At 38.4% G+C, this 13,291-nt stretch overlaps 1 protein-coding gene across 1 annotated transcript; it reads left to right on the top strand.

Annotated features, from left to right (window-relative positions):
• Window positions 1-743: 743 nt before the first annotated feature.
• On the top strand, window positions 744-10,947 carry TY3BI_5 (Transposon Ty3-I Gag-Pol polyprotein). Its single transcript, XM_051208288.1, has 2 exons — window positions 744-8,403; window positions 10,061-10,947. Exon 1 carries the CDS (start codon window positions 4,715-4,717, stop codon window positions 7,154-7,156), a length of 2,442 nt encoding a protein of 813 aa, XP_051065366.1. The 5' UTR covers window positions 744-4,714; the 3' UTR covers window positions 7,157-8,403; window positions 10,061-10,947.
• The last annotated feature ends 2,344 nt before the right edge of the window (window positions 10,948-13,291 follow it).

Raw genomic sequence — 13,291 nt, forward strand, 5'->3', positions numbered from 1 at the left:
CATTCTTCGCAGCAACATTGCGAATATTATTCTCCAGCCGATCACTGTTCACCAATAATCTGAAAGATAAATTATCGCATCTGACCAATTCAATGTGCATTTACCAATTTACCTGCTCTTGTGGAGCTAGGTATATAGGTCGTTCGATGCGTACTTTATCCAAAAGAATTCAAGAACATTGTCCGGCGTGGCTAAGAAGAGGAGGCAGCGGCTCAATAAGAAGTTCTATAATCGAACACCTTGTGAACACAGGTCACTCAATCAAGACAGACTCTGCGTTCAAAGTCATCTACAAGGTAAGTAGAAGCCTTCCTAAGACAATTAGACTACATCTTCTTTGCATTGCCGAGGCAATAGCCATACATTTTGAAAAACCAGAATTATGTGTACAAAAGAGACTGGTACAACCTCTTCTTTTACCATGGTCTTAATGTATTAAAAAATTTTTTCTCTTTCTCATTACTCTTGTTCTTTTACAGCCACCTGCTTCACCTTCCATCTTCCCTTCAAATCTTGTACCCCCAACCGGTTTGTTTTTATTTCAACGATCATTCCGATCACATTTCATCTCTGTTTCAACATTTTATGTTATTTTATCGTGCTGAGCTACTCTTACCCGATGAATATCTAAGCCATTAACTATCAAACTTTCCTTGTTTTTAAAAAAAAAATTTTCTAATACCTTTGTTTATTTAACCTCACTGTCACCATGTATATCATAAGTTTATTATCAGTATTATTATCACCCTGTAAAAATAAGTATATATATTTGCGATTGTACAGCTTTGGAAATGAATTCGCCGAAAAGAGAACTCTTCGCTGAACTAATCTTTCTTTCTTATTTAATGTCATAATGGGTGTATTCCGTTTATTAAAAACTTGTGAATTAGCAAGATGTTAGGACTACGGTAAACTAAAGGATTGGTGTGGTGTTTGTGTGAAATAATGATTCCTTTGTGATTGTCGGATGCTTGATTTTGAATTCCAAATGCAGTACATTCGTTCGCGCTTCTTTAGTACTTCTTGATCCAATTGCGTCATTTCTGGGATACCTAGTTTGTATTATAATTCAATCACTTCTAATTATCATAATTGGATGTACCACTTTTGAATTCAAAGATCACATTTGATTTAATGGACAAAAGTAAGTATAATCATTTTTAATTTCGTCCATCGTGATCTAACTGAGGATATACTTCGATCATTTTGTGGTATTTACTTTGTTCGTTTTAGTTGATTATAGGCAATTGTTAGTTTCTTTGAATACTTTCCCTTGAAAACCTTTACTAACAAGAATTACCTTTATTGAAGATTACATTTCGTCTCAATTTCAGCATTTTATCTTATTATGCTGAACCTTCTTTTCTCAATTATAATTTCCTTATCTATCTTTATGATGAATATTCAAACCCTTAACAATAAAATCATTATTGGTTTCCCTGACGAAAATAACGTTTTAAGAACGTTGTTTATTCTACTTCACTGTCACCATGTTTAACAGAATTTCATTATCACTGTTATTATAATTATTATCATCCTGAAAGATAAATAAGTATTTGCGATTGTACATCTTGGAAAATGAATTCACCGAAAAAAGAACTCTTCACTGAATTGATTTTTCTTATTTTAAATATGGGTCAAACAGGGTTTTCTGCCAACTACCTAAAATCTAATGGCATCTTAACATAATGAACGGTAATCTCGCGCCACTTGTAGCAGTACACACACTACAACCTAGTCGGTAGAATTCGATCACCATTGAAGGGATAGACAAGCCTGACGCTGATCACTTCCCAATGATCAACCAACTGTACTGATCAACATCACATTTGAAATATTATTGAAAAATTAGAAAATGCTACAAATATTTTTCATACCAGCATTGGAATCCTCTAACAATGTTCATCCATAGCCCTATGACATAAACTATGTACAAATAAAACTACTGGAGAATTTCATACTAGATGGAAGGATTTCCGACAACTCGTTTTTTGCTAGTAAGTACCTCAATCGAACTAAATTCGTGACAGTTGAATGATACATTTACCAAAGGGTAATTTTCTAAACCTTTGATTTTTACTTTGTTATTTGTCGGTCGGGTATCCAAGGTTGAGGTGTCTGTTCATGTGGAAGGGGAAATTTTTCCTGCTGTAATTAAAAAATATCAATTACAACAGACAATGACATCCAGGAGCTCTGGGTAAAGTCAACAATGGCTATCCAAACGAGACTGGGAGCGTATAATATGGGAGCCACTGTGTCTAAGCGAAGATTCAAGGAATGCGCAAAAATCGAGGGTAACTGTTAAGCGAATGTGTTTAAAATAATAATAGAATATTACTATTCTCTACGAATACTTAAGAACATTACACGGCAATAAATATATGTCACATACCATTCTCAAAAGCTACTAGAAATGAACTAGTTACTGAATATTAGTAAGTAGTATAAGATAGTGCGAAAAAGAGGAGACCAAAGACAGAGTAAACGAATTTAACCAGCTGAATCTGTGGATACATTGGTGTAGAAATATCATATTTATGGAAATAAGTAAGTTAGTAATTGAAGCAGATCATTGCCAATGAATTATAAAACTTAATCTATTGTTTGATTGAATTGCTTGATGGATATATAATTCATTTATAGAATATTCGGCATAACAGACCCACCACACCAAATAATTAGTCACTAAGGATTAGTAAATACCTCTCAAAGAAATATCCTGTCAACTCAATCCGACACCAAATACAAACGAACCTGACTAATACCTTCGTAACAGTTAATAAACCCCCAAAATCAATAGCACAGTAAGTCTTCGATATTTGATGCTGACCACATTAGTTTTGATGAACTTGTGGAGATATGACTGACAAGCTTATTTTGTAAATAGTTTTCAATGTTATTTGTATTTGTTTTGTCAATTTTTCACTGTATGTACATTTATCATTAAATGAATGTACGTGTTGTTTTAGTCAATGACCTTGAACACTCTTTCCTTTGTGATTCCAACATAGCGTGACATATTCTTTCTGGCTAACAAATACATTACTACTCACACATCCCTCGTTCTATTTTCATTGGTGATTGAGTTAGCTGAATTCTAAATCAAATATTATCATTATTTATAGACTGTAATTGGAATATATCACATTCTACGTGGGATTATATCACTAGAGAGTTCGCCAACCTGCTCAGAATTATCAAACATTTATAATTGTGGATTTACATTACCGGACCTAATCAGAACACGCAACGTTTGGTCAATTTAAGTAACGTCCCTAATTTGTTATTGTATTTGTAACATTTAACTTGTATATATCAATATTACTATTGATTGTTATTAACTTTGTTGATACCTTTTGCGTTTATATATTGTCTGGTCCACCACAATTATTTTGGTGAGCCTCGATTATTTTTTTATAGACATTTACTATATATATCTACATAACTTTTTTATTATTATTAATTGTCACGACACCATTTTTTTTGTTTTTGACATTATGAACTCTCCTAATAAACTTATCGATATTGATAGCCCATCAACCAACCCCTTTCATTCATCACAGCCAGAAGATAATGTTTTAAACTCAATCAACGCTATTTCTGAACTAAGATTACCAACATACGGTGTCAACAACCCTAGAATTTGGTTTGCTCAAGTAGAGGCACTATTTTTGGCGAGGGGTATACGTTCGCAAGCGACTAAATATGCCCACGTCGTCGGTGCACTACCTATAGAATTAGCAACGGAAGTTGGTGACCTGATTGACAACGTACCAGAAACTGACCCTTATGACAAAATAAAAGCTGCTGTAATCCAACGCACATCGCTGTCAGACGAAAAACGTTTACAACAACTGCCTACCTCTTGCGAGCTAGGGGATAAGAGACCTTCACAGTTACTCCGACACATGCGACAGCTCGCCGGTCCATACAAATTAGACGAGACGCTGCTTAAGCAGATGTGGTCACAAAGGTTACCTTATAGCGTCAGACAAATTCTCAGCGTATCAGGAGCCTCTGTCAGTCTTGATGATTTAGCAGACATGGCCGATAAGATGATAGAAATATATCCCGATAGTCGGGGAATTAACGCGGTACAATCCTCTAGTAGAGACGCTATGAACCCCCCTCTTGAAATCCAACAACAAATAACACAGTTAAGACAGCAGCTAGCATCACTGCAGGCGACTGTTTCCACCATCCATTCTCGACCCCACAGATCTACGTCCAGAAGGAGATCAGTATCCAGACATCGTCTTAGGTCACCTAAGCGGGCAGCCGGAATTTGTTGGTATCATTCGAATTATGGTGAGAAAGCACGTCGTTGCACAAAACCGTGCAACTTCACGACAAACAAGCCAGACCATCAGGGAAACGAAGTGGCCAGACAGTAATGGCGGCAGCTGTTACTGGCTAACATGTTAGCCGCCTCTTCCACATCAGGGATCGTATTTCTGGCTCAGACTTCTTAGTCGATACTGGAGCAGAAATCAGCATCATCCCACTCCATCTCTCACGCAGACAACATACGACAAGCACTAAATTGTCCTTAGTAGCGGCTAATGAACCAACTATCAAAACGTACGGTGAGCAATCACTTATATTAGATCTCGGACTCCGCAGAAGATTTACATGGGTTTTCATAGTTGCCCATGTCAAACGACCCATCCTCGGGGCCGATTTCCTTAGTGCGTACAACTTGTTAGTAGATATGACTAAGAAGAGATTGATCGATGCAAATACACGTTTACAGGTAGAGGGTACACCTTCCAACGACTGTGAAATCCATGGTGTTCGAATAATGAAACCTGTGAACAACATTTTCAACGACATTCTCACAGAATACCTGTGCATTACGAAATCAGATTACCAAAAGGAAGGTAACCCACAGCTGGTGCAACACCATATCACTACCACCGGACCACCCATTAGCGCCAGAGCGAGGAGATTACCACCAACAAAGTTGCAGACAGCTAAGAGAGAATTTGAACACATGATGCAACTTGGTATCATCAGACCATCTAATAGTCCTTGGGCCTCGCCGTTACACATGGTACCAAAGAAAGACCAAGATTGGCGTCCGTGTGGCGACTACCGCCGTCTGAATAATCAAACCATCCCTGATAGGTATCCTATCCCACATATACATGACTTCTCGTTAAATTTACATGGTAAATGCATCTTCTCGAAACTTGACCTCGTGCGTGCATACCATCAAATTCCGATGGCACCAGAAGACATCGAGAAAACAGCCATAATCACACCCTTTGGCCTGTTTGAGTTTCTAAGGATGCCGTTCGGACTGAAAAACGCTGCGCAGACATTCCAACGCTTCATGGATGAAGTAACAAGAGGCCTTGATTTCGTGTTTGCCTACATCGACGATGTTCTGATTGCAAGCTCATCTTTAGAAGAGCACATCCAACATGTCCACATCCTTTTTGATCGTTTTAAAAAAAGTGGTGTTGTCATCAATCCTTCGAAATGCATATTCGCAGTCCCAGCCTTAGAGTTTTTGGGACATTACATCGACTCACAAGGGATCAAACCACTTCAGACGGAAGTTGAAGATATTACTAACTACCCCGAACCAACCTCGGTGAAGTCATTACGACGCTTTCTCGGTACGTGTAATTTTTATCCCCGCTTCTTACCACGTTGTGCTGAAGTATTACAGCCATTAACCGATCTACTGAAAGCCGACAAAAAAGGTACGAAGAGAGAGAAGAATCAAACATTCAACCTATCTCTTGATGCCAAAACAGCATTTGAAAAAGCAAAGTCCTTGATAGCCAACGCCACCATGTTACAACACCTCAATACTGACCCCACAACCCACTTAATTTTGTTTACGGATGCATCTCAAAAGGCCGTCGTGGCAGTATTACAACAACAGGTAAACAACATGACTACTCCCATAGCGTTTTTCTCCAAAAGACTGTCACCAGCCCAGGAACGCTATAGTACTTTTGGACGGGAGTTACTAGATATCTACTTAGCCGTTAAACACTTTAACTTCTTACTACAAGGAAGAACTTTCACCATCATGACCGATCACAAACCTTTATGTTACGCATTCAACACTTCGTACGACCGACACTCACCTCGCGAAGCACGACAACTGGATTACATCTCCCAGTTTACGACAGATATCCAATTTGTCAAAGGACACACCAACGTCGTAGCTGACGCATTGTCACGTAAGGACGTAAATACCCTGGTACGTAAACAAGACATCGATCTAGAAACAATCGCAAAACTACAAGTAGACGATGCAGATTTGAAGGTCTGCCAGGAGAAGTCTAACTTGAACCTTAAACCAATACCCATCCCTTTCTCAAATACATCGATCATTTGCGACGTTTCAACGGGTAACAACCGCCCTTTCGTCCCTCTAGCCTGTCGCCGACAAGTATTTCGTCAACTGCATGACCTTTCTCACCCAGGAATCAGAGCCACAACCAAATTGATTACTGAGCGTTTTGTGTGGCGAAAAATCAATTCGGATGTTAAACGTTGGACACGTAACTGCCTCCAGTGCCAACGCAGCAAAATCCAAAAACACACTATCAGCCCGATCGGGGAATTCCCTATTCCCGACAAACGTTTTCAACATATTCATTTGGACTTAGTTGGGCCACTGTCTCCGTCAAACTCCTTCACCCACATTCTCACTGCGGTGGACAGGTTCACAAGATGGGCCACAGCCTGCCCTATAAAAGACACTTCGGCAGAAACGGTCGCTTCAGTCTTCCTCGACCGCTGGATATCTAACTACGGAGTACCTTACATCGTCACTACCGACCGTGGTCCCCAGTTTCAGTCTATTTTATTTCAGGAATTCACAAGACTTCTGGGCGTGAACCACATCAAAACAACAGCCTACCACCCAGCAGCTAACGGCTTGGTCGAAAGATTTCACCGCCAATTGAAAAGCTCGCTGATGGCACAAAATGATACGACAAAATGGAGTGACGCATTACCACTTGTACTCCTGGGTATCCGTTCAACTATAAAGGAAGATATAGGTTGTACAGCCGCTGAGCTAGTTTATGGTACAACCCTTACATTACCAGGCCAACTAGTGGACCCAAACACTTTAACACCAACGGACACAAGTCGTTTTGCTAGCCAACTGCTGCAGACCATGTAACAGATCAAAGCCATACCGCCTCGTGAACATAACAATCGAATACAACTCGACAGAAATCTAGAAACATGCAAGTTTGTCTTTGTTCGAGTAGATGCTGTCAAAAAACCATTGAAACAACCATACGAAGGTCCATATAAAGTAATTAAACGCACACAAAAATACTTCATCATCAGCAGAGATGGCAAAAAGCAGACTATTTCTATAGACAGAATCAAACCTGCTTTCTATGAATCTACTCAAGTCAAAGAAGACAACGCTGTTCACAATCAACCCCTTTCACCAGTGACTGAAAAACCAGTGGAGGATAAAAAACTTAATACTAAGCCTTCTTGTTTAACACGCTCCGGCAGACCTATAAACAAACCCAAGCGTTATGTCCATTTCGTCGATTAAAAAAAAAAAGATTTTTTTTTCCTTTCCACAGTGTACATAATCACATTTTTCCACAATTATTCGTTTTGTCACATTTATTTTTTTTTTTATAAAAAAAAATTTTTTGTTACTATAATTAACGAGTAAACTCTATTTAATTACTCATTTATTGTACACAAAAATAAACAGTTCAATTTCTTTTTGGGTCATTAACAGTTTTGCACATTATTATTATCATTGTTAGCCAACCAAAACATCAAATGACAGTCTCTTCATTTTTTTTGTGTGTGTGTGCGTGTTTATTATGCTATGCTACATCCCTGCTACATGTCACACTCATCTCCACATTTTTGTTAGCTATAACTGTAAATATTATTTTTGTATACATGTATATATCTTATCCTTACATTTTTTTGTTATTATAACCAGTGTTACCTCCGGACACTCTGGGGGTAGCTATGTGGAGATAGACCTGACAAGCTTATTTTGTAAATAGTTTTCAATGTTATTTGTATTTGTTTTGTCAATTTTTCACTGTATGTACATTTATCATTAAATGAATGTACGTGTTGTTTTAGTCAATGACCTTGAACACTCTTTCCTTTGTGATTCCAACATAGCGTGACATATTCTTTCTGGCTAACAAATACATTACTACTCACACATCCCTCGTTCTATTTTCATTGGTGATTGAGTTAGCTGAATTCTAAATCAAATATTATCATTATTTATAGACTGTAATTGGAATATATCACATTCTACGTGGGATTATATCACTAGAGAGTTCGCCAACCTGCTCAGAATTATCAAACATTTATAATTGTGGATTTACATTACCGGACCTAATCAGAACACGCAACGTTTGGTCAATTTAAGTAACGTCCCTAATTTGTTATTGTATTTGTAACATTTAACTTGTATATATCAATATTACTATTGATTGTTATTAACTTTGTTGATACCTTTTGCGTTTATATATTGTCTGGTCCACCACAAACTCACATATCTGAAGGCCTTTGGTCACGCATCTGCACCAGATCACGAGTGGGCACGCTGTGCCCAACTTCTCCTGCAACCGCTAGCTAGCTTAGATCAGTCGCTTTTCGATATATCAACAGCCTATCAAATATACCTTTTCTCTTACGACTTCTGATTTCGCTGAGTTGGCACGTTTCGATTATAGAAGGTTTTGCTGGTTAAGATGTTGTCATGTAAATCACCAACGTGGATGATCTATGTCGAAATGATTGAAGGCCTACTCAAGTTAGACGTGAATGATGTGACCCAACTGCCGGATGATTTGACTAGGGCTTAGTGACATTTCTCTGGCCCTACAGTCAAACCCCAAATATTTGATGCATCGTTGCGCTTTTAGGTAAATATCACTGCTGAGCCGCCTATCGTTAAAACCAAACACAAAGTCTACTGCAGAAGTAGACTAAAATGAAGCGACCGCGTAGTGCATCAACTTAAAAAAAGTGTCCGAAAAGTTCTCAATCAAATAGTAGACATATAAACAAAAACTAAAAATCTGCTTGTGCCAAGAGTTCAATAAAATTTTCAACAGTGTTTCTGACGGAACTCCTATATTTCTCCCAGAAACTTTTAGAATCATATGATCATGAACACAGATTTTACCACACTAGAACAGAAACTATTATTAGATAAATTTATATATTTCTTGACATAAACATTACAAAGGTGAAAATTTGTATGACACCTTTTTTGTGCATGTGTTAAATTTCATCCAGTTCTGTAAAATCATTATTTATCAACTCTTGGGTTAATTTTGGCTTTTTACTGTCAATTTATGCAAAATGGACTCAGAGAATCCATCTTTAAATACAATTACTTGAATTCTGTTCCATTAGTTATCCTCTATCTGAGAGAATGTGTGTACACTGTAAGAATTCGCCGCTTATGTTTAAATATATTTTTGATCATCATAGAAATAATAATTAAACTTATAACAGTGTGGTGTGGGTTACTTATATCCACACAAGTAGTATATAATGGTGGTCAGGTATAGAATGTATTTCAGTAGAAGGTTAATGAGGAAAGAACGTAGACGGAACGCAGTTCGTATGAAAACGCATGAACAATAAAATCTGAGACAATGGATTGAGGTTTGCAACAGGAACAATCAAGTTTGAGATGATGGATTGATATTTTGCAAATTAAGGGTTTACTATATGGTTCTCAGATTTTGTTGAGATGCTCTGTAATTTTGTACTCAGATATATTCGATTGTCCTCATCGGTGTTCTTGTTCACTACAACAGTAGTGATACGTTATTAGGTATAAAGTCGTAAGTTCCTGAAACTAATATGTACGGGCTGTACAGGTATCAATACCAATGTTGGACTTGATAGGTTCAAATAAAGTGAGTATAACGTAGTGAGTTAATGATAAATATACTTTTTGTTATATCCCAATGAGTAGAAAAATTGTATTTTTGATGTTTCGTGACTTCATGTAAGCCACTTTTCAGGGTAAATGAATAGCCCATCATATATTTTTTCTACTCACTAGGACAATTCCCTCGACATGAATTAAGAACACAAAAGAGTGAAACAATCGAAGTTTTACTCACTCCAAAACACGACTATCCTAGTCGAAAATACTCTCATCTATGTGATTATTTGTACACTCATTTAATTAACAACTGGAAAAGTCATATATATTGAATGTTTTGCGTCTGTGGCATTTGTGCAAACTAGTGATTCTTTTGTACTGGATTGCCCGCTGATTTTGAATTCCAAATACAATATTTTCGTTTGTGCTCACCTGGTTCTGTCTCGTTTAAATTGCACTGTTTCAGAAATTCCTAGTTAGTACAACAATTCAAATACTTCTTATCATCAAAGTGTCATCCTGAGAATAGTTGACGTCAATCTACTTCAAAGAATATCCTATCTTGAATAAACATCACACAGAAAGAAATCAATATTCTAGTGAATAAAATAGCATACTGAAAATAAAACAAATATTAAACTGAGTGGTCACCATATTGAATTAAAAGAGCAAGTAATGCTGAACACAAACCACAATGAGTTAAAAATATAATTTTGCCCTTTTATCCTGTCATTTCACTCCGGATATTATTTTCATCGCTAGTTATCTTGTATTATCTGTCACGACTGGTGTATCCATGTCCAAAATGAATATGAAATGCGATGCAATTATTTATCTCAAACTGCCGAATCAGAACAGATGGACGAATAATGACATGGGAACTCGTTTTATTGAAAGATTGCTACAAGTTTATTCACAATTACAATGAGGATTGTTCGGCAAAATTGTTGATTACATATGTCCAAATAACAACACTAACGATGAATATCATCCATACTTCTGTGAAATATTCACACTAACTCTGAGCTCCAATAACGAGCTGAAAACCGGTACACAATATTATCCACAACTAAATCCAAATTATGGGAAGCTGGGGTCAGAAATGACAAGATCAATGGTCCCAACACTTTGGTTCTTCTGACAATATAAGTCCTGTAAGTAGATAAAAGATTTTGGGTAACGTAGGGAAACTTGGTTGATATACAACCGAAGGTGGAATAATAGACGAGTGGGATCCCCGATGTCATACAATTTTCTTTCATGCAGCCAACTTGCAAACAAAAACATTAACAATTAACATTCATTTATTGCGTTCGTGATAGATAACTATGGACGGAATACCAAGAATACGGAACTCGATGAAATATCTGCTGACACAATTTATGGAGTAACAAGAATGAGCAACTTTGGACCACATAGTATCAGGTTTAACAAGTACGTAGCTATCAAATTAGTTGCCATCATATGAAGTCAGCTACAACGTAGGACCAGGCACATATGTGCATCGGTCCAGGTTGCCATACCGCATCAGCACAACAAGATGAACACCGGATTCATAGCAGTGGTTATGTCAAAGGTGGTAATATATAAGAGAAAGATTGCATATAGAGATATAGTACAAGAAGAAAGAATTAGTTTGTAGAAAGAAAGGTATGAAGCGATTTTAATCTCTTAGTTTAAGGGAAGACAGAGAGTGTATACACCGACGCCATTGTGATCAATTCTGAGCCATGTCACCAAGAGTCTCCAACCATTGGTTACGATAGTCACGCGGATCCCAACCAACTAGTCCGCATCTACCGCCAAATGGCTCAGACTAGAAGTTAGTGATTTCAAGCACTGATGCCACGGTTTGGTTTGGCTGCCCCTAACTTCCATACGTTTGCATCACTAGTCGGCATTGCGCGTCATGGTAACCGGTGTTCGGGAATACGTAACACGTGTCTCAACTATCTCAATCGATGAATATTTACAACCTCATCAACTGATTTACCATCATTCCCTAATACCCTGCGTCTAACCTGTGTCACTATTACTTACCCGGTGATCCCAATAGATGCCAGCAATATTTCTAAGGCATCTGTGGTCAAATACTAGTAGCTTACGGGTGTCTTCTACTCTTAATGGCCATGTTTCGCTGCCGTAAAGTAAAACAGAAAGGACTGCCGCGCAGTATAATCGTCCTTTTATTGATAGACGGATATCTCGCCTTCGCTACAGGTGACGTAAGTTGGCAAAAGCCAAACGAGCTTTTCGATTTCGTCAGACACCAACCTATTAGGGCTGATCAGACTTCCAAGATTAGTGAAGTTGTCAACGCGTTCGACTACTTCACTCCCTATCCTTAGTTCAGGTGTTAACGCAGACCAGTCCTGAAGCAACAACTTGCATTTAGAGGAGAGAAGCGCATTCCAAACATTCTGGCATTGTTGCTCAGTGCTACCAAAAGACTCTGCATTTTGTCAGCGTCTTCACCAAACAGGACTATGTCATCTGCGTATTCTAAGTCGATAAGTGGACCTCCTGGATGGAGATCAATACCCGAGAACTCAGTCGACGAGAATGTTATTTCCATCAATAGGTCTATGATGAAGTTAAACAAAAATGGAGAAAGTGGACAGCCTTGACGGACACCACTTGAGGTAGCAAAAGTAGATGACAGTTCGCCATAAGCTCTGACTCGACTAGTAGTGTTCGAGTAAAGAGCCTTTACAAGGTTTATGTACTTCTGAGGTACGTCTTTCAGTGACAGACACTGCCACAGAATCTCGCGGTCTACGGAGTCAAATGCTGCTTTCAAGTCAAGAAAGACCACCATTGTCGGACGTCGATAAGTATGCCTGTGTTCTAAAACCTGACGAATGGTGAATATGTGGTCGATGCAGCCACGACCAGGTCTGAAGCCAGCTTGATTCTCTCGTGTTTGCAGTTCACGAGTCTTAGTTAAGCGTCTGATAATTATCGAGGCTAGTATGCGTGTTTCGGAGGCACAGCACACATCAATGGAAAGAGACTCTAGGGTTTTAGCCAAGGAAGCCTGCTGACCGATTTGACATAGGGTGCGTACGTTGAAGGCTCCAATGTGTAGTTTGGAGCGAGGTTTCAGTAGACCTGGGACAGAGTTTTGAGCACTAGAATCGTTGGCTATGGTGACACTTGAGGAGGAAGCCGAAAGAGGGAGTTAAGGGTTGAAAGTCGATGTAGGAGGAATAATAGGAATTGAAGAGGAAGGTTGGTTATGAATACAGTGGTCTCGAGTGCTGTTAAAGGTATGACGGCGGTTATTACTTCCCGGTTGCCCACACCGAGGAAGGGTTCTTCTGGAGGTACCTGAAAAGGAAATTGGATTAGAGGCGGTCTCAGCAACCTGAGAGCGTGACCGCAGTGCCCAAGAGACAACTGCTTGAG

The sequence above is a fragment of the Schistosoma haematobium genome, chromosome 6, assembly GCF_000699445.3.
Source record: "Schistosoma haematobium chromosome 6, whole genome shotgun sequence".
In the NCBI taxonomy this organism is placed as follows: Eukaryota; Metazoa; Platyhelminthes; class Trematoda; order Strigeidida; family Schistosomatidae; genus Schistosoma; species Schistosoma haematobium.

Excerpts from the sequence above, each read along its gene's own strand:
- TY3BI_5 (XM_051208288.1), top strand. The coding sequence starts at position 4,715 with ATGACTAAGAAGAGATTGATCGATGCAAATACACGTTTACAGGTAGAG.